General features: G+C 46.0%; 1 protein-coding gene across 3 annotated transcripts in view; it reads right to left on the minus strand.

Moving 5' to 3' along the window:
- Positions 1-8,333: 8,333 nt before the first annotated feature.
- dcc (DCC netrin 1 receptor) overlaps positions 8,334-26,322 on the minus strand; it is a 93,094-nt gene continuing 75,105 nt past the window's right edge. For all 3 annotated transcript variants that reach the window (XM_086134968.1, XM_086134967.1, XM_086134966.1), the window contains 9 exons: positions 26,238-26,270; positions 25,435-25,500; positions 23,127-23,289; positions 22,626-22,849; positions 22,375-22,491; positions 19,644-19,793; positions 18,026-18,334; positions 14,459-14,607; positions 8,334-13,267 (listed from right to left, as the gene is read on the minus strand). In XM_086134968.1, coding sequence (XP_085991094.1) covers positions 13,178-13,267; positions 14,459-14,607; positions 18,026-18,334; positions 19,644-19,793; positions 22,375-22,491; positions 22,626-22,849; positions 23,127-23,289; positions 25,435-25,500; positions 26,238-26,270 — 1,301 coding nt within the window. In that variant the 3' untranslated portion in view covers positions 8,334-13,177. The remainder of the gene's footprint in view (positions 13,268-14,458; positions 14,608-18,025; positions 18,335-19,643; positions 19,794-22,374; positions 22,492-22,625; positions 22,850-23,126; positions 23,290-25,434; positions 25,501-26,237; positions 26,271-26,322) is intronic.

Raw genomic sequence — 26,322 nt, forward strand, 5'->3', positions numbered from 1 at the left:
GCGTGCATTTTTTTTTGTCCGATTGCACTCTCCTCACCTAATTTCACACACGAAGAGTAATTAACCCCTCACGGTCGCCCCCCCCGGCAGTACAGCAACTGTGGCATACGGACCAGTGACTTCACCACGACTGGGTCAGTCTCCAGCCCGAAGCGGCTCCCCGCCGGGAACGCGCGTCCGGAGTGGATGAAGACTCTTTGAAGAGACGCCAGACGGAGGTCGCTCAACACGGACTCAACCTCGCTACACTTCAGCTGCGCCCACCTCAATTCCTGCGCGATTTAAGAAGACAAATCCTTGTGTGTGGGTGTGTGGGGGTGTGGGGGGGCAGGTTTGCCACCTGTACCACCGCTGTCATCCTCAACACGGTGGCAAATTCGGTTTTCCTATGCTCAATCCGGCATGCGGCCAGGAACTTTCAGACCTTTCGCTCCCACGTTAACGTGACTCTCATGACACCGCTGATCTTCTTTTCTGAGATTTAGGCGGACGTTATGAATAACCCTGGAAGTTGGATCTTTCTACTGGTGCTCCATCAGCACTTTTCTTGATCTGCCGCCAGCTCTCGGTGACCCTCCCCTCAACACAGGCTTGCTCGAGCAACAACTAAAAGTGTCTATCTTGCCTCGGCCTCGTCTGTTATTTTATTTATTTTTGTAAGTTTCTCTCTTCTGCTGCTATTTTTTTGTTCCATCATTTACCTCAAATGTCAGCCTTAGGCAAGATTGGCGCGCATTTCATTGTTCTCCGAGCTCGGATTTAACTGTTCTGTCTGCTCCTTTACTTGACTTGTCTGGTGAATCGGCTCTTTATGGTGCTCCTGCGCTTTTTCCGACTGTCTTCCCCTGGACATTTTACGCAGGTTGGATGACACACAGAAGGCCGGAGCCGGAATCGAACGCTGCACCTCTGCACTGTGACACAGACACACAAACCATTCGACTACCAGGCAGGTCATGAACACTCTACATTGTCCCTATGTAAGACCATGTAAGGCTTTTTTGATTAAAAAAGACGACCATCTACAGTAAGGCGTTTTTAACTGAAAACCCCCCTACCATGTATAGTCAGGCATTTTTAGCCGAAGAAAACGCGACCATATATTGGAAGGCGTTTTTCGCCGAAAAAAACAACCAAGTATAGTAAGGCGTTTTTTGCGGACAAAATGACCATGTACAGTATAGTAAGGCGTTTTTAGCCGAAAAAACGACCATGTATAGTAAGGCATTTTTGGACGAATTTTTTAGCCGACAAAAACGACCATGTATAGCAAAGCGTTTTTAGCCGACAAAAACGACCATGTATAGTAAGGGGTTTTTAGCCGAAAAAAACGACCATGTATAGTAAGGCATTTTTGGACGAATTTTTTAGCCGACAAAAACGACCATGTATAGCAAAGCGTTTTTAGCCGACAAAAACGACCATGTATAGTAAGGCGTTTTTAGACGAAAAAAACCACCATGTATAGTAAGGCGTTTTTAGCCGAAAAAAACGACCATGTATAGTAAGGCGTACACAGTTTGATCTGCTCTTCGGGGAACTCCGACACCACCGTCAGGTAGCAGAGCTCGGCTTTGGTCGGGTAGGGGAACTTGCCGAAGGACGTCTTGAGAAAGCTGCTGGCGTCTAGCGGTATCGGTACGCTGTATTTGTGAGTACTGTACTGCAGTGAATACTGGTATCCTTCTGGGGAGAAAAAACCCATAATGTATAGTAAGGCATTTTTAGCTGAAAAAAACGACCATGTATAGGAAGGCGTTTTTAGCCCAAAAAACCCCGACCATGAATAGTAAGGCGTTTTTAGCCGAAAAAAACGACCATGTATAGTAAGGCGTTTTTGGACGAAATTTTTAGCCGACAAAAACGACCATGTATAGCAAGGCGTTTTTAGCCGAAAAAAACGACCATGTATAGTAAGTAAGGCGTTTTTGGACGAAACTTTTAGCCGACAAAAACGACCATGTATAGTAAGGCGTTTTTAGATGAAAAAAACCACCATGTATAGTAAGGCGTTTTTGGATGAAAATTTTAGCCGACAAAAACGACCATGTATAGTAAGGCGTTTTTGGACGAAACTTTTAGCCGACAAAAACGACCATGTATAGTAAGGCATTTTTAGATGAAAAAAACCACCATGTATAGTAAGGCGTTTTTAGATGGAAAAAAACCACCATGTATAGTAAGGCGTTTTTGGATGAAAATTTTAGCCGACAAAAACGACCATGTATAGTAAGGCATTTTTAGACGAAAAAAACCACCATGTATAGTAAGGCGTTTTTAGCCGAAAAAAACGACCATGTATAGTAAGGCGTTTTTGGACGAAATTTTTAGCCGACAAAAACGACCATGTATAGCAAGGCGTTTTTAGCCGAAAAAAAAAACGACCATCATATAGTAAGGCGTTTTTGGACGAAATTTTTAGCCGACAAAACGACCATGTATAGTAAGGCGTTTTTAGCCGAAAAAAACCCGACCATGTATAGTTAGGCGTTTTTAGCTGGAAAAAAAAAAACGACCATGTATAGTAAGGCGTTTTTAGCCGACAAAAACGACCATGTATAGTCAGGCGTTTTTAGCCGAAAAAAACGACCATCATATAGTAAGGCGTTTTTGGACGAAAATTTTAGCCGACAAAAACGACCATGTATAGTAAGGCGTTAAAAGCCGAAAAAAACGACCATGTATAGTCAGGCGTTTTTGGACGAAATTTTTAGCCGACAAAAACGACCATGTATATAGTAAGGCGTTTTTAGCCGAAAAAAACGACCATGTATAGTAAGGCGTTTTTAGCCGACAAAAACGACCATGTATAGTAAGGCGTTTTTAGCCGAAAAAAAACGAACATGTATATAGTTAGGCGTTTTTAGCTAAAAACGCCTTACTATACATGTTCGTTTTTTTCGGACCAAAAACGCCTTACTATACATGGTTGTTTTTACTTACTATACTATGTCGTTTTTTTCGGGCTAAAAACGCCTTACTATACTATGTCGTTTTTTTTCGGGGCAAAAACGCCTTACTATACTATGTCGTTTTTTTCGGGGCAAAAACGCCTTACTATACTGTGGTTTTTTTTCGTACCAAAAATGCCCTACTTTGTCGTTTTTTTGGGGCTAAAAACGCCTGACTATACTATGTCGTTTTTTTCGGCTAAAAACGCCTTACTATACTAAATCGTTTTTTTTGGGCTAAAAACGCCTTACTATACTATGTCGTTTTTTTCGGCTAAAAACGCCTTACTATACTATGTCGTTTTTTCCGGCTAAAAACGCCTTACTATACTATGTCGTTTTTTTCGGGCTAAAAACGCCTTACTATACTATGTCGTTTTTTTCGGCTAAAAACGCCTTACTATACTATGTCGTTTTTTTCGGGCTAAAAACGCCTTACTATACTATGTCGTTTTTTTCGGGCTAAAAACGCCTTACTATACTATGTCGTTTTTTTCGGGCTAAAAACGCCTTACTATACGATGTCGTTTTTTTCGGCTAAAAACGCCTTACTATACTATGTCGTTTTTTTCGGGCTAAAAACGCCTTACTATACGATGTCGTTTTTTTCGGCTAAAAACGCCTTACTATACTATGTCGTTTTTTTCGGCTAAAAACGCCTTACAATGTCGTTTTTTTCGGGCTAAAAACGCCTTACTATACTATGTCGTTTTTTTGGGGCTAAAAACGCCTTACTATACTATGTCGTTTTTTTGGGGCTAAAAACGCCTTACTATACTATGTCGTTTTTTTCGGCTAAAAACGCCTTACAATGTCGTTTTTTTCGGGCTAAAAACGCCTTACTATACTATGTCGTTTTTTTCGGGCTAAAAACGCCTTACTATACTATGTCGTTTTTTTCGGCTAAAAACGCCTTACAATGTCGTTTTTTTCGGGCTAAAAACGCCTTACTATACTAAATCGTTTTTTTGGGCTAAAACGCCTTACTATACTATGTCGTTTTTTTCGGCTAAAAACGCCTTACTATACTATGTCGTTTTTTCCGGCTAAAAACGCCTTACTATACTATGTCGTTTTTTTCGGGCTAAAAACGCCTTACTATACTATGTCATTTTTTTTGGGCTAAAAACGCCTTACTATACTATGTCGTTTTTTTCGGGCTAAAAACGCCTTACTATACTATGTCGTTTTTTTCGGGCTAAAAACGCCTTACTATACTATGTCGTTTTTTTCGGGCTAAAAACGCCTTACTATACGATGTCGTTTTTTTCGGCTAAAAACGCCTTACTATACTATGTCGTTTTTTTCGGCTAAAAACGCCTTACAATGTCGTTTTTTTCGGGCTAAAAACGCCTTACTATACTATGTCGTTTTTTTTGGGCTAAAAACGCCTTACTATACTATGTCGTTTTTTTTGGGCTAAAAACGCCTTACTATACTATGTCGTTTTTTTCCGCTAAAAACGCCTTACAATGTCGTTTTTTTCGGGCTAAAAACGCCTTACTATACTATGTCGTTTTTTTCGGGCTAAAAACGCCTTACTATACTATGTCGTTTTTTTCGGCTAAAAACGCCTTACTATACTATGTCGTTTTTTTCGGGCTAAAAACGCCTTACTATACTATGTCGTTTTTTTCGGCTAAAAACGCCTTACTATACTATGTCGTTTTTTTCGGGCTAAAAACCCCTCACTATACTATGTCGTTTTTTTCGGCTAAAAACGCCTTACTATACTATGTCGTTTTTTTCGGGCTAAAAACGCCTTACTATACTATGTCGTTTTTTTCGGCTAAAAACGCCTTACTATACTATGTCGTTTTTTTCGGGCTAAAAACGCCTCACTATACTATGTCGTTTTTTTCGGGCTAAAAACGCCTTACTATACTATGTCGTTTTTTTCGGGCTAAAAACGCCTTACTATACTTATGTCGTTTTTTTCGGGCTAAAAACGCCTTACTATACTATGTCGTTTTTTTCGGCTAAAAACGCCTTACTATACTATGTCGTTTTTTTCGGGCTAAAAACGCCTGACTATACTATGTCGTTTTTTTTCGGGCTAAAAACGCCTTACTATAATGTCGTTTTTTTCGGCTAAAAACGCCTTACTATACATGGTCGTTTTTTTCGGCTAAAAACGCCTTACTATACATGGTCGTTTTTTTCAGCTAAAAATGCTTTACTATACATGGTCGTTTTTTTCGGCTAAAAACGCCTAACTATACATGGACGTTTTTTTCAGCTAGAAATGCTTTACTATACATGGTCGTTTTTTTCGGCTAAAAACGCCTTACTATACATGGTCGTTTTTTTCGGCCAAAAACGCCTTTATACATGGTCGTTTTTTTTGGGCGAAAAACGCCTTACGATACAAAAAAACGACTTGAATAAGCCTTACTTATCATGTCGGTCAAGGAAAGCATGGTTATGGTTGCAACCTCTGGGGATTGAACACCCAACCGCTAGTTTGGGAAATGGTTTCTCTACCCCTGAGCCACACCACCACATAACTTCGAGTTTGTTTTGTGTTTTCTTCAATAAAGCTGCAAATGGTGGTTAAAGAAAGATGAGACCTTGTTGCAAACACTGGGAATCGAACACCCGACTGTTGGATTTGGGACTTCAGCTTTCTACCACTGAGCTAATTCACTCCAATGAACCTTTGGGTTGTTTTGTGTTTGTCCTCAAATAAGTTGTATATGGTGGTTAAAGAGTAGACATTGTTGCAACAACCAGGGATCGAACACTCAACCTGTGGTGTGGCACTCCATCACTCTACCACTGAGCCAAAGCACCACATAGAACAGTGGAGTTGTGTTTTTTTATTAATCAGGGTCGTTTCTTTCGGCTAACCATTAGGTTACATTGTTGTTTTTTTCAGCTAAAAACGCCTTACTATACTATGTCGTTTTTTTCGGGCCAAAAACCCCTTACTATACTATGTCGTTTTTTTCGGGGGGAAAACGCCTTACGATACTATGTCGTTTTTTTCGGGCCAAAAACGCCTTACTATACTATGTCGTTTTTTTCGGGCCAAAAACGCCTTACTATACTATGTCGTTTTTTTCGGGCCAAAAACGCCTTACTATACTATGTCGTTTTTTTCGTACCAAAAACGCCTTACTATACTATGTCGTTTTTTTCGGGGCAAAAACGCCTTACTATACTATGTCGTTTTTTTCGGGCCAAAAACGCCTTACTATACTATGTCGTTTTTTTCGTACCAAAAACGCCTTACTATACTATGTCGTTTTTTTCGGGGCAAAAACGCCTTACTATACTATGTCGTTTTTTTTCGGGCTAAAAACGCCTTACTATGCTATGACGTTTTTTTCGTACCAAAAACGCCTTACTATACTATGTCGTTTTTTTCGGGGCAAAAACGCCTTACTATATGATGTCGTTTTTTTCGGGCCAAAAACGCCTTACTATACTATGTCGTTTTTTTCGGGCCAAAAACCCCTTACTATACTATGTCGTTTTTTTCGGGGCAAAAACGCCTTACTATACTATGTCGTTTTTTTCGGGCTAAAAACGCCTTACTATATGATGTCGTTTTTTTCGGGCCAAAAACGCCTTACTATACTATGTCGTTTTTTTCGGGCCAAAAACGCCTTACTATACTATGTCGTTTTTTTTTCGGGCTAAAAACGCCTTACTATACTATGTCGTTTTTTTCGGGCTAAAAACGCCTTACTATATAGACTGTGGTTTTTTTCGGGCTAAAAACGCCTTACTATATATACTATGTCGTTTTTTTCGGGCCAAAAACGCCTTACTATACTGTTGTTTTTTTCGGGCCAAAAACGCCTTACTATACTATGTCGTTTTTTACGGGCCAAAAACGCCTAACTATACTATGTCGTTTTTTTCGTACCAAAAATGCCTTACTATACTCTTGTCGTTTTTTTCGGGGCAAAAACGCCTTACTATACTATGTCGTTTTTTTCGGGCCAAAAACGCCTTACTATATGATGTCGTTTTTTTCGGGCCAAAAACGCCTTACTATACTATGTCGTTTTTTTCGGGCCAAAAACCCCTTACTATACTATGTCGTTTTTTTCGGGGCAAAAACGCCTTACTATACTATGTCGTTTTTTTCGGGCTAAAAACGCCTTACTATACATGGTCGTTTTTTTCGGCTAAACACGCCTTACTATACATGGTCGTTTTTTTCGGATCAAAAACGCCTTACTATGTCGTTTTTTCCATGCCAAAAACGCCTTACTATACTATGTCGTTTTTTTCGGCTAAAAACGCCTTACTATACATGGTCGTTTTTGTCGGCTAAAAGTTTCGTCCCAAAACGCCTTACTATACATGGTCGTTTTTTTCGGCTAAATATTTCGTCCAAAAACGGCTTACTATACATGGTCGTTTTTTTCAGCTAAAAACGCCTTACTATACATGGTCGTTTTTTTCGCCATAAATTCGTCCCAAATCACCTTACTATACATGGTCGTTTTTTTCGGCTAAAAACGCCTTACTATACATGGTCGTTTTTTCCGGCTAAAAACGCCTTACTATACATGGTCGTTTTTTTCGGGGCAAAAACGCCTTACTATACTACGTAGTTTTTTTCGGGCTAAAAACGCCTTACTATACTGTCGTTTTTTTCGGGGCAAAAACGCCTTACTATACTATGTCGTTTTTTTCGGGCTAAAAACGCCTTACTATACATGGTCGTTTTTTTCGGCAAAATACGCCTTACTATACATGGACGTTTTTTTCGGCTAAAAACGCCTTACTATACATGGTCGTTTTTTTCGGCTAAAAACGCCTTACTATATATGGTCGTTTTTTTCGGCTAAAAACGGCTTACTATACATGAACGTTTTTTTCGGCTAAAAACGCCTTACTATACATGGACGTTTTTTTTCGGCTAAAAATGCCTTACTATACATGGTCGTTTTTTTCAGCTAAAAACGCCTTCCTATACGTGGTCGTTTTTTTTTTGGAGCAAAAAAAACCCTTCCTATACATGCTCGTTCGTCTTTTTCGTCTAAAAACGCCTTACTGTACATGCTCGTTTTTGTAATGCAAAAAAAGCCTTCCTATACATGGTCTTTTTTTTCGGCCAAAAATGCCTGAGCAGACATGGTGTTTTTTTTCGGGCTAAAAACGCCTTCATGAACATGGTTTGAATTTGGAAGAGTTGTAGGCAGCGAGCAGTCACTTTTCTATAGCTGATGTCATCCTTTTGCTTCCCCAAGTCCCCCAAAGCAGCACTGATTCTCATTGAGCAACAAACGTTGAGTTTTTAGCCTTACGGCTTGAACATGGCACATGTCAACGGCAGGCGTTGGGGTGTTCACACCTCCGCTTCCATCGCACTGTCACGACTTGACGATTCACTTACATGGGACGGATAAATCTGTATTGCTGTCGTATCAAAACTTTTATTGAACAAAAATGCCACATTGAAATCACATTTCTATAAAAAGGACCATGGGTCGGTTCTACAGTGCGTTACAAAACCCGCTGTCTTATACAAGATTGTGGATAGAAATCTCCCTCCATTTGATCTGATACACATCACCATCTCGTCTCTGGTTCAGATGGAGAAAAACACAAAAACGTTGCAGCTACAAAGCTAGTTTGGTTCGAATGACTCTAGGATGGAACTTTGAAAAGGATGGCGTCAAAGTATTGACCCCGAGCTGCCCATCTGCCAGCTTCTCTGTTGATGTTTGGGATGGAAGAAAGTCATTGTCTGTGCGTGCCGGAGATAAGCGCAGTTTTAATTTGGCCCTTTGGCCCGAGTGGAGTCCAATTCTCCTTTTCTTTTTCTCTTTCTATTCAGACACAATTACTTTCTTCTTGTTCATCACCGCACCCGCACCGTCTTTTTTTCTCGGCCGCCGCAGACCAAAATCAGACCACCTTCATATCGTCTGCCGCTGGCCGACTCGACTCTGTCAGTGTTTATTTTATTTTATTTTTTCTTTGTAACTTCTCTCATTTGTAACAACCGACATCTTCTCCCGAATGCTCATCTAAGCACATCTGCGTGGCGTTTCTGAGTTTGACACAGTCACCACGCGGCAAGTTTGAGGTCGTTACTGACAGATGCCGTGCTTTTCTGCGCTGGCTGGAAACCAAAAAAAGAACAAAGTTGCCTTCCGCGTGTCATGAAATTTAAGCTTATGAAACTAAAAATGTTTCTGGGATTACTGTTGCAGTTGGCATCGTTGAAAGTCAGGAACAGAGGACATCATGCTCACATTGGGGGGTTGGGGGGGGGGGTACAAGCATACCAAATAAAGAAAACAAATAAACAAAGAAATTCTCCGGCTATTCTTCAAATAGCTTTCCCTCCACGCAAAATATTCAATGAGGTATTTAATGTGAGCAACAAAACATCACTTATGTCGTCACACCGGTCAGAGGATATTATTATCATACATACTTTATTATGCTGACGATTATTATGATAAAGGATAACTGCATAGATGAGAACCTCAAAGTTTAGACCGAACCAAACATGAAACGGCGGTGACTGTGTGTCCACGGCAGGGACCACTTTGGCGGCAAACCATTTTAGCTACCTGTTGGGAAGAAAGGACACCTTTGAAGGCCGCGAGCCAACACAAATCGACAAAAACGCCAAAGTGCAATTTTTCTTTTCTTTTTCTCCCTCTTTACTAAACAAAACGCACATTTGCAGAAATGTCACATGGTTATAAATAAACATCTTCAGGATCACTGATAATTAAGTCCATGATACAAATAACAATAATATATTAAATCTGAGTATAAAAAGTTACTGCTACTCGAGTGGAGGTATGCACAGTAAAAAAAAAAGAAGAAAAAAATCAGCAGTGGCCTGCAATGTACTTCTGCTGCAGCAACATGTTTCTCTACAGTCAAACACACAAACGGGAGACAACCCCCCCCCCCCCACAAATAAAACCAGTCAATGTTAATATTTATGACTGATAAAGGGAAGCCTTGATATCATGAAACAGACAGGAAGCGAATGTCAGCATCACATAAAAATGTTCCTTTCTTTCCCCCCCCAAAATAACGACAGAATCTTAACATTGAGAATGACGTCGTCTGGGCCTTTGTCTTTTCTTCTTTTCAACGAGTTCCCATTCTGTTTTATGTCGACCATCACGACTGAAGGGTTTTCCTCATCCGTTAAAACTTCAAAAATTTGACTGGGGCTTTTGGTAATGAGAGAGTTTCTCTTCCCTTTGGACTCTTTACGTTCAGCATCCAACGGAGACTTTACAGTCATTCAATGTGCCGGTTCTACTGATGTCAGAATATAGCCTACAGTATTTTCCTTTTTTGCTGTGCTTAAAAGCCAAGAGATGATTCTCTTGGATTTGCCACAAAAGCCATAAAGTTTGCAGCTGAAACTTCTATTAAAAAAGAAAAAAAAAAAAGAAAAAAGCTAATTTCACTGATTGAAATCAAGACAGATGTAACTCGTTGAAATGCTCCAGAATCAGGCGACCTCTGCACGTTGCCCGGCGGACACCGATGCACGCAACAAACAGTTGACGTATGAATACGAAAGGAAGCGACGGCGCCTTCGTATCTTGAATATTAAGTGTGAGCATTGGACATTTTCACACAACAGGGGAGGGGAAAAAAAATAATCCCTAACACATCCTTGTGTCTTACACGCCTTTTCTAAATCTTCTTTCATGTTTGACTATTTTCCCGCTCTGCTGTCAGAGTGACGGAGGAGGAGGAGGATGACACTTGGGTGGGGGGGGGGGGGGGTGTAAGCGCTTAGCTGAGAGTGGATTCATTTCCCGGAGCAGGTTGATGAGTTTGATCCGCACGCCGGCCGCACGCCTTGCCCTCTGTCACCTTTCATCCCCGCATCCATTCTGCAGAGATGTTACCTTTCTTAGCCCCCCACGCCCCCCCGGGACTCTTCCCCCGCCACCGTTACGGCTCGGTGAGCGTGAGCTTGAATCATAATGTTTGCAACGTCTTTCTAATGAATTCGCCGCCCGGTTCCTCCGCGGGCCGCTCGCACATGCAAGCCACCTCTGAATATCAATGCGGCTCGGGCGCCTCAGCGCGCTCGCTCTCCCTCCCGCAGGATTCGCCTTTTTCATCGCGCCCGGATAAAGGTCCGTCAATTACAATATGGAGAACAGGGCTACGCGGTCAAATGCGGAGCCGACCGATGGCTCGCTTTCTTCACCTCACTTGATTAATGAATGTCTCGTCATTTTCAAGCCAAGGCGCTTTTGTTTCTGTTTTTCCGCACACAAAAATTGCGTTCATTCCCCCCTTTTTCGGGTCGCTTCATCGCACGGCCGAGCTCCAAACAAATGCGCTCCTCAAAGATGATTTGATGTTTTGAAAAACGGCAGAATTTTTGAGGTGGCTGCCAAAACTGGCTGCCGCTGCCTTTCCCCGCGGAACTTCGCAAATGCTTCTCGTCGGTGGCAACAGCGAACAAAAAAAAAACCAGGCTGTGCTCATGACCCGTTGAATTGGACACATTTCCCTTCTGCTGTCCACACAAAGTAGTTGAAAGGCCGCAAAATACTGCAGATTTGAAGAGCAAGGTTCGTTACAACTGCTCGCACCCCCCACCCCCCCAAAAAAATGGCACCAACCGATCCCGGCTGTCTTCGGGCAGTTGGCAGGAGGGACACCCTGAACCGGTTGCCAGCCACTCGCAGGGCACACAGAGACCAACTAGCATCCGCGCTCACGCTCTCACCGACGGACAATTTCGAGCGCTCAATGGGCCTGCCGTGCGTGTTTTTTGGAACGTGGGCAAGTAGGCGCGGGGAGAACACGCAAACTCCGCGCAGGAAGGCCGGAATCGAAGCTCGCACCTCACCGCCGCGAAGCGGACGTGCTGAGCGGTGGCCCGCCGCGCTCTTGGCAATTTGTCAAACTAAATAGAAACAGTGAAAAATACCGTTGCGAATTATGTTTGCGTTCATATTTCGTTTTTTTTTTTTCCGGATTTGATATAAAAAGCAGGCCCCCACTGAGGTGAACGCAAACTGAAGTTGTGACCGCGCGGGCACGCGAGACTGAAGACGGTAACAAATGTTTGTTCATAGGAACTCATGAAGAAGACCCCCCCCCCCCCGCCCCCAACCCCACTGAACATGAATACTGGTTGTGAAAAATAAGTTAAAAAAATAGGCAATCATCAGATTCTCACCATTGTTTGGAATAAACCTTCGCAGCAACATTCAACCGACAGACTTGCGGTGGTCCAAAGCGAGACCGCCAGCAAGTGTGGCGCCTTTTCTTTCCGCCCTGATGATCGGACTGTGTTTCGCCAACGGCCAGTACAAAACTGTCAGTGAAAACGTCGGCCTTGAATTTGAAAAGAAGGCTGTTGTGAGCTTCCCTTTTTTTTTTTTTTTTTGGCAACGACACTTTTTCCGTCAAGCCCGTTTGCAGAGTTTGTCTGGTCTTGCGGGACCAAAGGCGCTCGTCAAGCGCGGCGGTCGATGCCGAGTCGACAGATGACTCGGGACAAACGAACCAAAGAGTTTTCTGTTCAGCCAGAGCTCCGGTATTTAAGGAAACAACAACAACAACAACAACAACAAAAAAAAAGGGGGGATCCGCATTTGGAAGGATGAAACCTTGACGGATGGAAAAAGGCCCCCAAAATGTCAGAGGCCTTGCGGCAGGAAAAGACAAGGCCAAAAGAAATGCAGAAAGGTTGAAGAATTTGACACCCACTGTTCCGCGCGGCAAAGCATGTTCACGTTGCCTCAATGCGCTTGTGTGAAGGCGGAGTCGAAATAGTGGGGGGAGGGATGGAGGGGGGGGGGACGCTCCCAAGGGCTGTCATGAAAAGGAATTGAGGTACAGTCACAGTAACCGAGTTGCGGAGGAGAAGAACGAGGAGCTAATAAATACCGCTAAGAAGAGAAAGCGGGAAGATGCTCCAAATGTCTTCCTTTTCTGCCCTCTGGTTCATTGAGTCAAGGAGGTGGGTTCCGAGTTTTGTTCGTTTGAGGTTGAAAAGTCCCACCGGGGAAGCCGCTCCATCGCGGTCTTGTTCCTGCACTCGATGATGTCGGACGGGGTTGAATCCAGTTGAAAGGGAAGGCCGCGGTCCCCGGCGGCGGCGTCAAACTCGAGACGCTGCCGCCGTTTGTCAACGCACTGTCGGCGACATCAAAGCTTGAAGGAGCGTTCCTGCTCTGGGGGAGACGAGGGAGGTGGGAGGGGGAGGGGGGGGGGGGCGGGCGGGTGCGAGGGCTTCTAAAATGGAAGCTTTAGAAGGCCGAGCCGGTAATGGCATTGAGCTGCTTCATCAGCCCTTCTAAACTGGCCATCTGCTCCGAAAGGTCGTCCTGCTCATAAACCTGAAAAACAGAGCAGAAGAAAACAACACAAAACAAAACAAAACAAAAAAAACGCCGCGTGACTGTTGGCCTGACACAAAGCGTCACCAGGAGACATCGCGCGGCACTCAAGTCAACCGAAGAGGACAAGCGTAACACACGGCGCTGAAAGAACAATTTTGCGCCAATTTTTGTTGAAACGATGATGAATAAATACGATCCTTTGATGATTTCAAAACTTATTCAAGTCTTCTTCATCCACTTCCAATGAAGAGAGAGAGAGAGAGAAAAAAAGCAGCTATTAAGAGCAGAGTTCTTTTTTTGATCGGAGGTATTGACCCGGGGCTCGTCATCGACCGGACCAAACGTGCGTTCATTTTGTCCCTGATTGCCAGCTGACCTGGATTCATTGCCTGTTACCCAGCAGTACACTAAACCCAAAGAAATATTTGGCAGCCGCTAAATACTGTGTAAGATCTTCATGAGCGAAGGGGGGCGCGGGGTGCGGGGGGGGGGCAAATGACGGGAGACTTCAGAAGATTCCACCGAGTCCTTATATTGGTTGTCCATGTCGAGAATTGCTGGCGATTTGGAAATCGGTATGGTGCTTTTGTCACATTCCAAGACACTCAATTTAGGAGCATGCAAATAAAGACGTTTTTTTAGCCTGCATTCAAGTCCTCCCCTTATGGAAGGAGGAGTTGCAGAAAGTGAAGAAAAAGCACTGCTGACCTTTGACCCTGCCCCCCCCCACAAACTCTCAAGTTGATTCCCTTTTTTCGACACCTCTCGTTTCAACTGCTTTTCCTTTCACTTCTTCGTCACTCTTCTCTGTCCTTCTCCAAGAGCCCCTCCTGTTGTCATGGCGACCGCCCTTCTTTTTCCCTTCATCCTCTCATCCGCCTCCTCCTTCCCTTGCTTCTGGACTTTTCCGTCTTTTTCATGGACTGTCCTCTCCTTTTTTTTTTTTGTCGTCATGGCAACCACTTGTCCCGTTCTATTGTCATTGAGTAGACATGAATATTTAACACGTTTCGACATCCGGCACCCCTTCACTTCATCTCGTGATTTTCTCTTCACTTTCCGCTCTCCTCTCCCTCCTTCCCACCCAAATCCCCCCCCCCACCCCCCCCAACCTCCCTACAAAAGCTCTCTCTCCCATGTTGTGGGCCAGTCGTCAACATTTGCAGCCCAGCTTTGGTCTCGACTTACGTTGGCAGCTGAATCCTCCGCGGGTTTGGTTCCTCCTTCCTCCGGTATGTCGGGCGCCGTCGGAACCGAGACGGGAAGCAGAGGCGATCGAGCCTTTCCCGCCTGACCCAGAGAAGCCGTCTTCACCTGAGGCTTTGGAAGGCTACCAGCTGTGGAAAAAGGGAAGACCTTTGACTTCAACACACCACCGAGGCAAAAACAACAAAAAAGAGAATTATTATAATATCGTATTAGACGAGGTTGTCGCGCGAATGAATGAAAGCTCTGCGCTCAGTTCAAAACAATTGCACCTCGATGCAAGCAGATGGGGGGGGGGGGCGGGGGGGCCACAGCAGTCTTTTGATCGCGGACGAGGCTTTGGCCTGAGCACAGAACAGCCAATAGGTGAGTTTTCAGATGATCAAGCCGGAAAATGTTGCCGAGCGGCATCTCGCCAAGCCGTATCAAGGGAACGATTCGCTCTCCGAACGGATTTCTGTGATGACACGCAACTGACATCGATTGCTCTAAATGACGATGTTCATACGCGACTAAGTGGACCGTCAAACAAGAAACGGAAGTCTGAGCCCCGCAGTCATTTGTCTGACCGACTAACCATCGACCAATTCATCCGGGAGCACAAATGGATTTGACAAGAGGGGGGTTGTGGGGGGGGGCAACAGGACAAACAGACAGACCGAAAACCAGACCCTTCAGTGCTCAGAATTGGTTTCATAAAACGACTAATCAATACATCACTCCATATGGCATATTCCTATCTTCCGACGATATTCTGTGAGCAATCCGCTTGAAGGCTTAGCACATACCTCAAAATGTCGTGCAACAAAAAGAGTCGCATGACACTTGCGCACCTGTTGGCGGACCAAACTCACTCACCTGAGCTCTAGAAAATAAAACACTTGCCGGGTAACCCACAATGCACTGCAGCATTATGCCGCTCTAGGTTCCGCATCCGCGGCGGAACCCCCCCCCCCCCCCCCCCCCCCCGCCTCTCCCACCCCCATAAAAGACAGTTTTATGGTGTCTGGCTGAGTCCCGGGGGATTTGTCAGTGAAAGGCGGAGGTGGGTGTAGATTGGCGGCTCGTCTGCTAAGAGAGGCGGATATATTTACCAAACACGTCAGAGTGAAGGTGTGAAATGACTGCCAGGGGGTCACATCGGTGCCGTCTGTCTGTTTGTCTGGGCCGAGGTGAAAGATCGAGAGATATAAAGCACCCCGAGCCGAAGATGGGGGGGGGGGGGGGAGCTCTTATCGATCCCGAGGATGCTTTGAAGTAAATACAGTAAAAGACGAAAAGTGGCGTCGCTGGAGGCGCAGTCAACTCCCAACAGCTCACGGAGGAGTTTGGCATTTCCTCGTTTTCGGCGTCGTTTGTTGCGTCTGTTTGATCCGTCCGTTTCCTACGGCCCCTCTAACACGTTGCCCAGCACTCGCAGAGGAGCTCCGCATAACTCTTTTCAATTTAGATGACGTAGAGGTTCATTTTTTTCCCCCCCTCCTCATCAAAATCGAATTAAAGCACACCTGCCCGTCCGTCTTTTGGTGTCAGTGAAGCAATCTGCCAGCAACATATCCAACAGGCCGTTTTCCATTAAATGCGAATCTTTTTTGCCGTTTGACAACAGCGCGCATGTTCATGTCATATCACTTTGCGCGACGGTTCAAACAAAACCAATCGGCGGCAGGTTCTACCACGTCAGACAATGTTATGAATTTGTGGCGACTACAACGTAAGTGGAAATGAGATACGGCGGCAAAGCATGTCCACGGCTCTTGTCGGATGACCTGGAAGATGGACGAAGAACAAAATTAAAAAGGAAGCCGTTTGCCTGTCAGGAAAACGGGAGCATCATTTGAGATGCCATTTTTAGATGCATATTTATGGAGTCACCGGCAGCGAAACGAGATTGATTTCCATCACGCGTGGTTAGAAAGAATTTTTGAAAACATCAAAATGTTATCTTTGCAATTTGAATGAGAGAGAATTTTTTTTTTTTTTTTAAACGTCGTGTAAAGCATTTGTTCAGCGTTGTGACGACGCCGAACGGATTTAGAGAAAATCCGAAAGAAATTCAAAGTTGCCCATTTGGTTTTTAAAATGTCTTGAAAACGGAAGCTACGGTACGACCGTTCCACCGTAAAACGCGACTCCCCGCCCGCCCCCCCCTCGACGCTCCCCTACACACGCAGACCCTTCTTAGCTCATCTGCATCGAAAGCCCCAAATGAAGCAGAGGCGATGACGTCATTTTGCTTTTACTTCAAATTCACCTGAGAACGTTTGAGTACATGCGTCCACTTCGATCTACTTTGTGCGTCAGAATAGGCCACCTAATGTTCAGCATTATGTTTACCTTAAAAAAATAAATGTATGGCCGTGGTTCTCATAGTGCCACCTCGCCACAAGAGTCCAATTAAAAGAAAAAAAACAAACACAACCTCCCCCCACACCCCCCCCCCCTCACCCAAAAAAAAAAAAAGAAAAAAAAGAAATCTGCTTGCACCGAGGGAGTCATTCACCCCAGGATAAACATAAACAAGACTAAAAACAAACGCGCTGGCTTGATGCAGCATTATTCTGCCTTGTTAGGAGACTTTGTGTGGGCTCGTGTGTGTGTGTGTGTGTGGGGGGGGGGGTATTGTGGGGCGCCCGGGAGGATTGTGGGCTGATGGAGGCCTTTGATGGTCGTTCTTAGGGTCTTTAGATGAGCCGAGTAGCGCCGCGGGCTTGCTTTTTTTTTCCGTGCAAGAGGTTCCTCGGAGCTGAAAATCAATGTTAATCTGAGGCCACCTGGCCGCGCGTAAACACAACCAGAATGGAAGCGGGCGCCCACGCACGCCGCTCATCGCCACCGACGCAATCCGCAAGCGTATTGCAGCTGGGCCTTCGCACAAGTACGCACGCGGTCCGGTGATTTTGGGCTCACGGGCTGCACGTGATAAGAAAGAATGGCGGCAGGAGACATAAGAAGGAAAGCTAGAAGATGCTGCGCATCTGTTGAAGGCGACATCAATTTGAATCATGTTGAACAACTAGTTTAGGCTTCATAAACGGCATTTATTTTATCGCCGTTTCATCAGCAAATCCACAGGCTGCGCTTCTTCTCGTTTTTCGTACAACCGCCAACAGCGTAGCAAGTTCCCAAGCTTCTTTTGGAATGAAAAAAAAAACACCACCACTCGGAAAACAAAAGCCACGCGATGGCCGATGTTTACCTGCCACGCCGTGCGGCAGAGGCTCGGTGCTTTTAAAGTGACGGTAACCGTGGTCACACATACAAGACTTTAGAAGGTAAGGATGGTGGCCCCAAGTGGACAAAAATCTGCAAATATCTGCACAAAACACGAGAGTCTCGTACACATTAGACTACCTACCGAAATACCTGAGCTACGCTCTCCATTTTTGGAGATTATTTTAGGGAAACAACAATGCACACTTTGAATCTGTGTAACTTGGAGAAACGTTAAGCCTCAACCGTCACAAAATATTCAAGGCTACTCTTCATACGCGGCGAGGGCGTTTAGTAAAGCAATACTAAATGTCCAAAGAAAGCATTTGCACTTACTGGACTGCGGCAGCATGGAGGTGTACACCTTGGGGTCGATGGCGCTCATCGGGGGCGGCAGGAGCGGATTCGCGAAGCTTCTCAGCGGGTGACTTGGTCGCACACACGCGGTCGGGATAGTCCGACTCGCGCCCGCCTGCGATTCCTCCGACGCCACGGCGGGAGTGGCGGCGGGGGCCCCGGGAACCGGGCCCATACCTGGAACGTGTTCGCCGGCGCTCACGGAGGAGCCAGGTAGGAGGGGAGTCGGCTGCGGAGGCGGGGACTGCTGCTGCAGAAGAGGATTGCTGGAAGCGTCGGTGGATATGACTGACGAAGGCCACGCAGACCGATGGCGGAGAGGAAAGAACACAGGATACATGATTTGAACTTAGATGAGCGCACATCATTTATTTCCAACGGTCTTTTGCCTTCAGTCATTGCGAATGTCTTGACTGCGGGACTTCCATTCCAGTCCTCTGTGGTTTGATTATTATTATTATTTTTTTTTTTTTTGTCCAATCAGATTTCAGCTTTGATGTGTTGCCGTGCCATTTTCCTATTTTGACTCGTCGAGCCCTCCGAGGAGATTTTGTCCGTCATTTCGCCAAAGACAAATTGGACGGGCTCCATCTCAAAGCGCAACAGAAAAAAACAATCATTACATGGAAAAAAAAAATGGTGAAGGATAACAAAGTGTTTCAGCCGACGACTTCAGATGCTTGATTATTTTTCTCCTTTTTGGCTGGTCTTACCTCAAATAAACAAATGAACCACATACACATCATGTCTGTCCACCACACACCCGCATACCGCAGGCTAAAATCTCCCCAATTTGACTTCATTAAAGGTTGTCAAATTGGACAGCCGGGTAGGCACTGACACTTTAAATGTTACCCAACATTTGTGACTTGTGAATGAGAGCTGGCTGAACCAGCCTTTTAACAAACCTAATTGGGAGCGGCTACTTTCCGTATACATTACTGCGGTCGATCGCCCCCCCCACATCGATGTTTGTCCGATAAAGTTGGTCTGAGAGAATTTATCAAGGACTTGTGATATGTCCAACACTCAAGCGCCTACAGCCCTGGGGCTGTTTATAACGTCACACGAGGTGTGACGGACAAGAGTCTCAAGTGTGGTTTCGTTGTAACCGCATTCTGTTGCCAGCGATCGGCACCCCCCCTCCCAGGGTGTCGGCTAATTGAATGACTCCGAAGCTTCTTATTGTTTCTCACCGCGCGCCATTGGTACGAGCTGACCGGAAATTAGGCGATGATTGAATTACTGCTCCCAACGGCATCGTTTGGCTCGCAAGTAAAATGGCCTCAAATAAGACGAGGAGCAAGACGGGAGGAAGGGTTAGCTGGGTTCATTTGATTTCTTCCGTCCCGCGGCGGCATTGTGCTCTGCGATCCGCGATGGCGACACGCTGCGAAAAGAAGCGCAACGTTCCACGCCAAGACCGCAAATTGGAAAAAGAGTACCCCGAATCGATTCATTTTTTCAATGGCAACTTTGGCCGTGACCCGAATCGTTCCGAACGACGGTCGGCCGTCACCCCCCCCCCCCCCCCCGCCCCCCCGAGGTTCCTCTGCCGTATTTTACGACAGCGGGTTTGTGTTTTTTGCGGTTTTACCTTGCGTGTATCCTCTGTCCACAGTCAGGCTGGGGAAAGGCATCGGTCTTAAACTGAATTTGGTGTGGCTGAAGCTGCACGAAGGCGAAGGAAGTATACCGGGATACTGAGAGGAATCCAGAGATGGCACCGGAATGGCGCTGACCACCGCTGGAAAAAAAAAAAAAAAAGAACAGGACGGCGGTCGGTACGAATATCACAAACGACTCTAGACGTCAAAATCATGCAGCGTGTTTCATGCAGTCCGCGAAGGTTCTGCGAGTGCGATGCTCACGAGACGGACGAGGCGATTTTGCCTCGCCAAGAAACGGAACGTCAAGAGAAAACAGAAATGTTGACGTCTCAAAAAGGTTCGCGCCCGAAAAGCTTTTTGCTTTGGTCACAGTAAAGGACAAACCGCGCCGAGGTTCGCCGGCCTCCAGGTCCGATTCCACTAAACTCTGATCAATACGTGCGTGGATTGGAAACGATTGATTAATTGAAAGCGGCGAGGCTGCGATCGGCGGCTTTCAAGAGATTAGGGCGCCTTTGCGTGCGCGTTTGGAGTATTGCGTGGGTCCGCTCGTGATCACTTGAAGCAAAGCAGAGTTTGATTACAGCAGCGAGATGACCGCAGATGTTATTGACTGAGATTATTGATCGGTTCGTGGCAGTAGGGCAGGTGCGGGTTAATGGAGATTTGTGCGTTTGTATGTGTGAGCGAGAGGCAGGGAGAGGGTCCGAGCGATGCCAAAGCCCGGACGAGTCAAGCGAGAAGCCGCCTTCGACGCCGCCAACGTCTCAAATGTGGCAAGTAAGAAATATTGCTTCCGCACTTGAAACATGCCGCTCCCCACGGAACTCATCCAAGAAAATCCCTGCGCTCAAACGTAACAAGAGACTCTCCGAGCTTCGCTCCTTCATCCCCAGGTGCAGAAATACAGTTTGAAATAATAACGAGAGTTAAGAACACGAGATTATGCTTCATTAAGTTAGCTGAGCAATGGCGGCGGCGGCGGCCATTTAAATCTCGCTCGTGAGTGACATCGATTCGATTGCGAAAGCTCATGCCATATGAAACGGCAAGTTTGATCTGCCGTGAACACCCGTGACTTTGCCACGCCCCTTCACCGACCGTTCAATTTTAGAACCGCAAACTAGTGGCTGGCGGCCGATCACCGATGAAAACGGCGCAACTTTCAGTCCGTTTTTTTTTTTTTTAACCTCATCGCTCGCTGTGCCGCAGGCCAAAGAACCTGAGCGGAAACAACAAAGTGTTCCAAAGTCGGCCTCATCGAGAAGTCGACTGCAAGCAAGCCCGCTCAACGGAGACTCTGCGGGTTCCAGCCGAGTCAAGTTATTTCGCCTCCGTTAAGCCCCACATTGATCACGGGGTCATCCATTGTGATGCCCATCGCTAAAGTATGAAGATCAGGTTTGTGATCAATCATCTGTCCCAATACTACCCGTAGTGTGTAATCAATGACAAACTGCTTCCAAGCCCGAAAACCAAAACCGAGCCGCACGCGCATGACTCCCACTCATCAAATTAACGAGGAAAGAGAGCAAAGTCTTCAGACGGAAGTTTCGTTTTGAGAAAAAGATGGAATGACAGAACGAATAAGAGGACGGAGGGCAGGTCTGCGTGCGGGAAGCCCGAAGCCTTTCCTGCGTCTGGGTGACCCACATATCACAGGCGCGCTTATACGAAGAGTCAGCGTGGCGTGTCACGTTGCAAAAACAAAGCCGGTCACCCGCCGAGTCACGCGTTGCGCAAATAAGAGCACGCGGCTCCGACCCGATTGCTGATCTAACCCGATTGCATTTCTGAAAACTGCAGCGAGCCAAACAAGACCAGACTTGCGGCGGCATCCGACCGAAGACGCGCCCGTTTTTCCGTCGCCGGTTCAATCGACGCGCTTCCGAAGGTACGCGCGCGCAAAAACCCCGCGTGTTGACGCACAACTAGTCTTTCGCCGGAGATGGACCAAAAGGAGATCATCGAAAGCCCGCGGCAGAGGTTTGTTGCCAATCATCTCCAGCCGCAGAGTCCCTCTTGTCGAGAAAATACGGAATGAGAAAATCAGCGATGACTCAGCGAATCAATCAATCACGAAACTAAAATGGATTCCTCGTCCCCCTAAACGAGTGGCAAAGATGCCCTTTCCCGGAGTGCCAATGTGGATTTCTGTCGGTTCTCCGGATGAAGATGAGACCGATGGTCTGAGCTACCTTGCCGGGCGCCAAGTCACAACAAATAAGCCAAGAAAGCATTGATGACGCACAACTGCGGGCAGCGGTTCAGAATATGCATCCCGAGCGGCCCCGAGGCTCACGGCGACGGTATTGGCACGAGCGGTTGCGGCTGCGGCTGCGGCATCTCTCGCGCGGAGTCGCTTTCGACGGCCAGGAACGATCATCGCAAAGGCCAAACATTTCATGCCGCGATTCACCAATTTCAAAGTGCCGCTCGACTTCATATTTGGGCTTCTCAGTATGAATGAAGCGCCGATGACGCGAATTCCGATCACATGATGTGAATTGCGGCATCGGACGACGACGGCGACGATGACTTAGCCTGCTTTGACATATACGGGCTTGCCATTTGCGGTTCGCGGTCATTTCTGCCCACGCGTTACGTCAGATTGGACTTTAGATCTTCACGGATCCAACGATGTGCCTGAACATGTTATTTGTCTTTGGTAAGAAAAAAAAAAGGAGCTCAAAGCCAAGTTTGCAATAGATTCCATACGTGTGTTGCTTGGTTGAGAATCCATCGGAATCATCATTTTGCCTCGTGTTCCCCTCCTGGCAGCCAAGGATCTTTCCAGAGTAGAAATACAACTTGACGCCTCATCACCGTCTGCTCCTGTAATGTGAAAAAAGCTCACTGGGTCTACATTTTCCTAAAATGGAGACTGAACTCAGAAGAGAAACGCTGAAGTCGCTTTCTGGCTTTTAATAGCATCGATTAGGAGAAGCGCGAAAGATCACGTCATGGACCTGAGTGGCTACTCTTGCTGCCCATCTGGCTCTCCGATTGGCTGTGGGCAACCTGGGGAAGGTCCTGGCAAGACCGGATGGGAGAATCGTGCCCAGACGGGGACACGCCGGCCGCTTTCTCGATGTTCTTCATCTCCATCTCCTCGTGATGGATCCAGAGGTCGGGAGGTCGTAGATCCTTCTGGCTGCCCTTCCGCTTACTGGCGCTGTGGCTTGCTCTTTTCCTGGGGGAAGAAAAGAAAGAAAAAACCCCCCCCGATCAAACTGTACACTTGAAAGACATTTTCCCTTAAAGGATCACACAAGCTGGAACAGGAACAAAAGCAGAATAAAAGGAAAAGATTTGTAAAAAGAAATGAAAAAAAAAAAAAGAAACTTAAGTTTTGAACTAAAACCCCGTTTCGTCTGCCGAAGAAAAAGAGGAAAATAGCGAGCGAGGGCGAATCGTTTGCCATCGACGGACGGCTCGCCGACGCCTCCGAGATGCGATCCGCGTCTTACTTGCGCTGTTGGGCGGAGGAGCGTCGCGTGCAGATGAGGGCCACGATCGCCGCCGCCACCGCGGTAACGGCTCCCGCCGAAACCACGATGATGACCAAAAGGTTGCCGTGATTTTGCGGGGTGGCGCTGCCGTGCGGCGGATGCATTTGACCGACGGGGGAGTCTGAAAAAGAAGAAGCCCAGATTGACGGAACACACCATGAACAATTCATGTTGTCGTATCGCTCTTGTCACGATCGCAAAAGCAAAAATCTACCCGAGTACAAAGTAGATGCCCTTTCTCGGCAACATTTATATCCCATAACTGTGAGATGAAAAGCACGCAGGCATTTTAGAGAGCGAGATCAAGAAAGTGTCGGCAGAAAGAAAGCGTGAACGGGGTCAAAAACTGAAACTGGAGTGAAAAGATGAAATAGCAAACAAGAAAAACGGGAGTCCCTTCTCACTGAGAAAAGAGAGAAATGATTGTGACATAGAGAGAGGAAAAAAAAAAAGCCACTTGGCGCTCTTTCACGGCTCTTTCAAAAGTCACTTGTCTCTCTCTCTCTCGATGAAAAGCACAATTCATCGCACGGTCCAACCAAAGCAAATGGCAACTTTCAGCTCCCGAAGAGAAGATTTCATCACCTTCTACCTTCAATTCTTTCTACCTTTTCATTTCGTTCCAACACACTGTCGTAGACCGATATGGAGAAGAGATACGAGGTTTTTCCCCAGCGAGAACGAAAGCCGACCGCGGTCTACTTTCTGTTCCCAAATTGTCGGCAGGGCGACCGGAATCCCCAAACTCGGTAGACTAGACTCGCCCCAAAAGAGGCCCCATTGGATACGCTCCTGTCAATGATGCGAAAACCTCAAACATATTGAGGAATATAACATTTGTATTAGATCCAGTTTGGGTCGCGCCGTCCTTCGGCGGGCAAACGCTCGCCGCTGCCGTGGGGGCCTTTCCGACAAGCTCATATTAGAAGGCAACAGGTGCCATCGCGGCGACCCGACGGAAACGGTCAGAGATAAACGTCCCAGCTGGTAGTTTCTCAGCCAGAGGAAGCCAAGCAATGTGAAGACAAAGACGTGTTGCGGATGAAATATGGACAACCTGAGGAATGAGCCTTTGCCCTCGGGGACGTGGCATCCCCGCGGGCGTGGGAGGGCTCGGGTCGGAGAGGATGGATCTATCATCGCCTCTGGCAGGAACACCACCGACGATGCACACAAAACATTTGGCTCCACACACCAGCGCGCGCGCGCGCGCGCACACACACACACGCACACGCACACAGCAGATCTGTCTCCAAAAGCCTGCAGGGATCCTCTTAAAATAATAGCAGCTACAGACAGTGACCCCTGACCTCCATCGACTGGCTTGTTTTCAAGCCGGACCATAAAAACACAGGGCTCAAAATCCCTTTTTTTTTTTTTTTTGTCTTTGAGAAGCAGTTTTGCTCTTCAGTGACTTCATTTGAGGAGCAACTTTCTAATTCTGAGGGGCGATTTTATTGCCCGTTAATTTCAGGACCCGAAGCGAGGATTTTATGAAACAATCAAAACATGACAATCGAACGGGGGAGCCGCGGCGAAGAAATATTTTCTGTTCTTGTTCTTCATGTATTCTTTAAATGTCTTTGTATTGAGGTCAGATTTTTACCTTTTGCGCAGCACTTTGTATGCAGCTGTGCTTGTTTTTGAAGTGATCGAAAATAAAGTTCAGGTGAGTTTGAACTTTTTTTTTTTTTTTAAAATCCAGTGAGTGGTGATTCATTTGTAAAAAAAAAAAAAAAAAAAAAAAACAGCCGCTGTCAGGCAGACAAAAAAATTTGACAGTCCGTTTAGGATGATATCATCATAATGTGTGAAAAGGTGCAGTCTCAAGAAAATGGGAAAATAAGAACTATTGTCGTAATTATAATTAAAAAGGACGATCATAAAATGGTCCATGTAGAGATCAAATACAAGATTGGATATTATACTGTGATTTATAGTACAGCACGTGATGCTGCGAGTTCATTACGGTGATGAATTGTTGCTTCTGCACTTCAGCATATTTCCTCCAAGGAAATTTGCCACGAGAACATAAAAATTCCAAACGTAAATGCACACAGTTCAAGCTGATTAATGAGATGTGATATTGTTTTTTTTTTTTTTTTTTTAACCCACCGGACTACCACAGCAAATAGAAAATTATGCAAACAGATTGTAAATTGCCGCCTTCTTGCTGGTCTGGCTCATAATAACGTGGTCTGCTAAGGTAACGGGTCCGATTCGGAAAGAGTCCGGTTCAGTCACGTTCCTTGTGTTGATATCTTACCATTTATGCTGCTCCTGTCAACGAGGTTGCTATCAGATGGCCAGTAGGCGTGGTCTCCTCCTCGACCTGGAAAACAAAACACAAGAATTTCAAATGTATCGAATGTGTCGACTTATTTGGGATTTTTTTTTTCTTTCCTCATCCGCACGGGGTCAAAGTGAGACATTTGGGGCCTTCTTTTCGTAGATCGGCGCACGTGCCCTCGCCGCCCAAACAGGGGGCATTTTTATTTTGGTGTCGGGGCGAGCGGAGTTTGCAGCGTGTCTTTAGGGCTCAGGTTTAGCCTGACGTATCCTCCCCAATTTCATAAAAGGCAGAATGAATCCAATGTTTCTTAATCTGTACAATCCGCTAATTCCACATCACGTCCGCATGAGTACACGCGCCGTTCGATGTCTGTTGCGTCTGTGAAGCGACTCTAGTGGGAATCTGAAAGAAGCTCCCTCATTAGCGGCCTAAGCCGATTTGCTTTGAGTTTATCGGGACTGATGACGAGAACCCGAGAGCAGAGCGTCTATAAAGATCGAGCTCATTTCAGCTCCCTTCAATCGTCTCCCGTACGTCGGCATAAATAATGACAAAAAGTTCTCCGTCGACGCCCTTTTATTCCTCCGCGTTTGATGAGAAAAGCATTTTTCCGCGCAGGTTCCTTCTTCAACTTTCCGCGTACGCTATTTATGTCGCTTTCATTCCCTCAAAGGACTCGTCTACTTATCTTATCTCCTCTTTGCGCCTTATTAGTTTTCTTGACAATTTTTCCCGGAGTCGTAATCCTCCGGAAGTCATTTTCCAAATCGACCTACCTTGATCATTGGCCATCTTGTCCGGATGCTCCACTGAAAAACAAACAAAGCGTGTTTTCACAAAAGACCATAATAACTGTGTTGA

This window comes from Hippocampus guttulatus, chromosome 17, assembly GCF_054856545.1.
Source record: "Hippocampus guttulatus isolate MCC_2025c chromosome 17, RoL_Hgut_1.0, whole genome shotgun sequence".
Lineage (NCBI taxonomy): Eukaryota > Metazoa > Chordata > Actinopteri > Syngnathiformes > Syngnathidae > Hippocampus > Hippocampus guttulatus.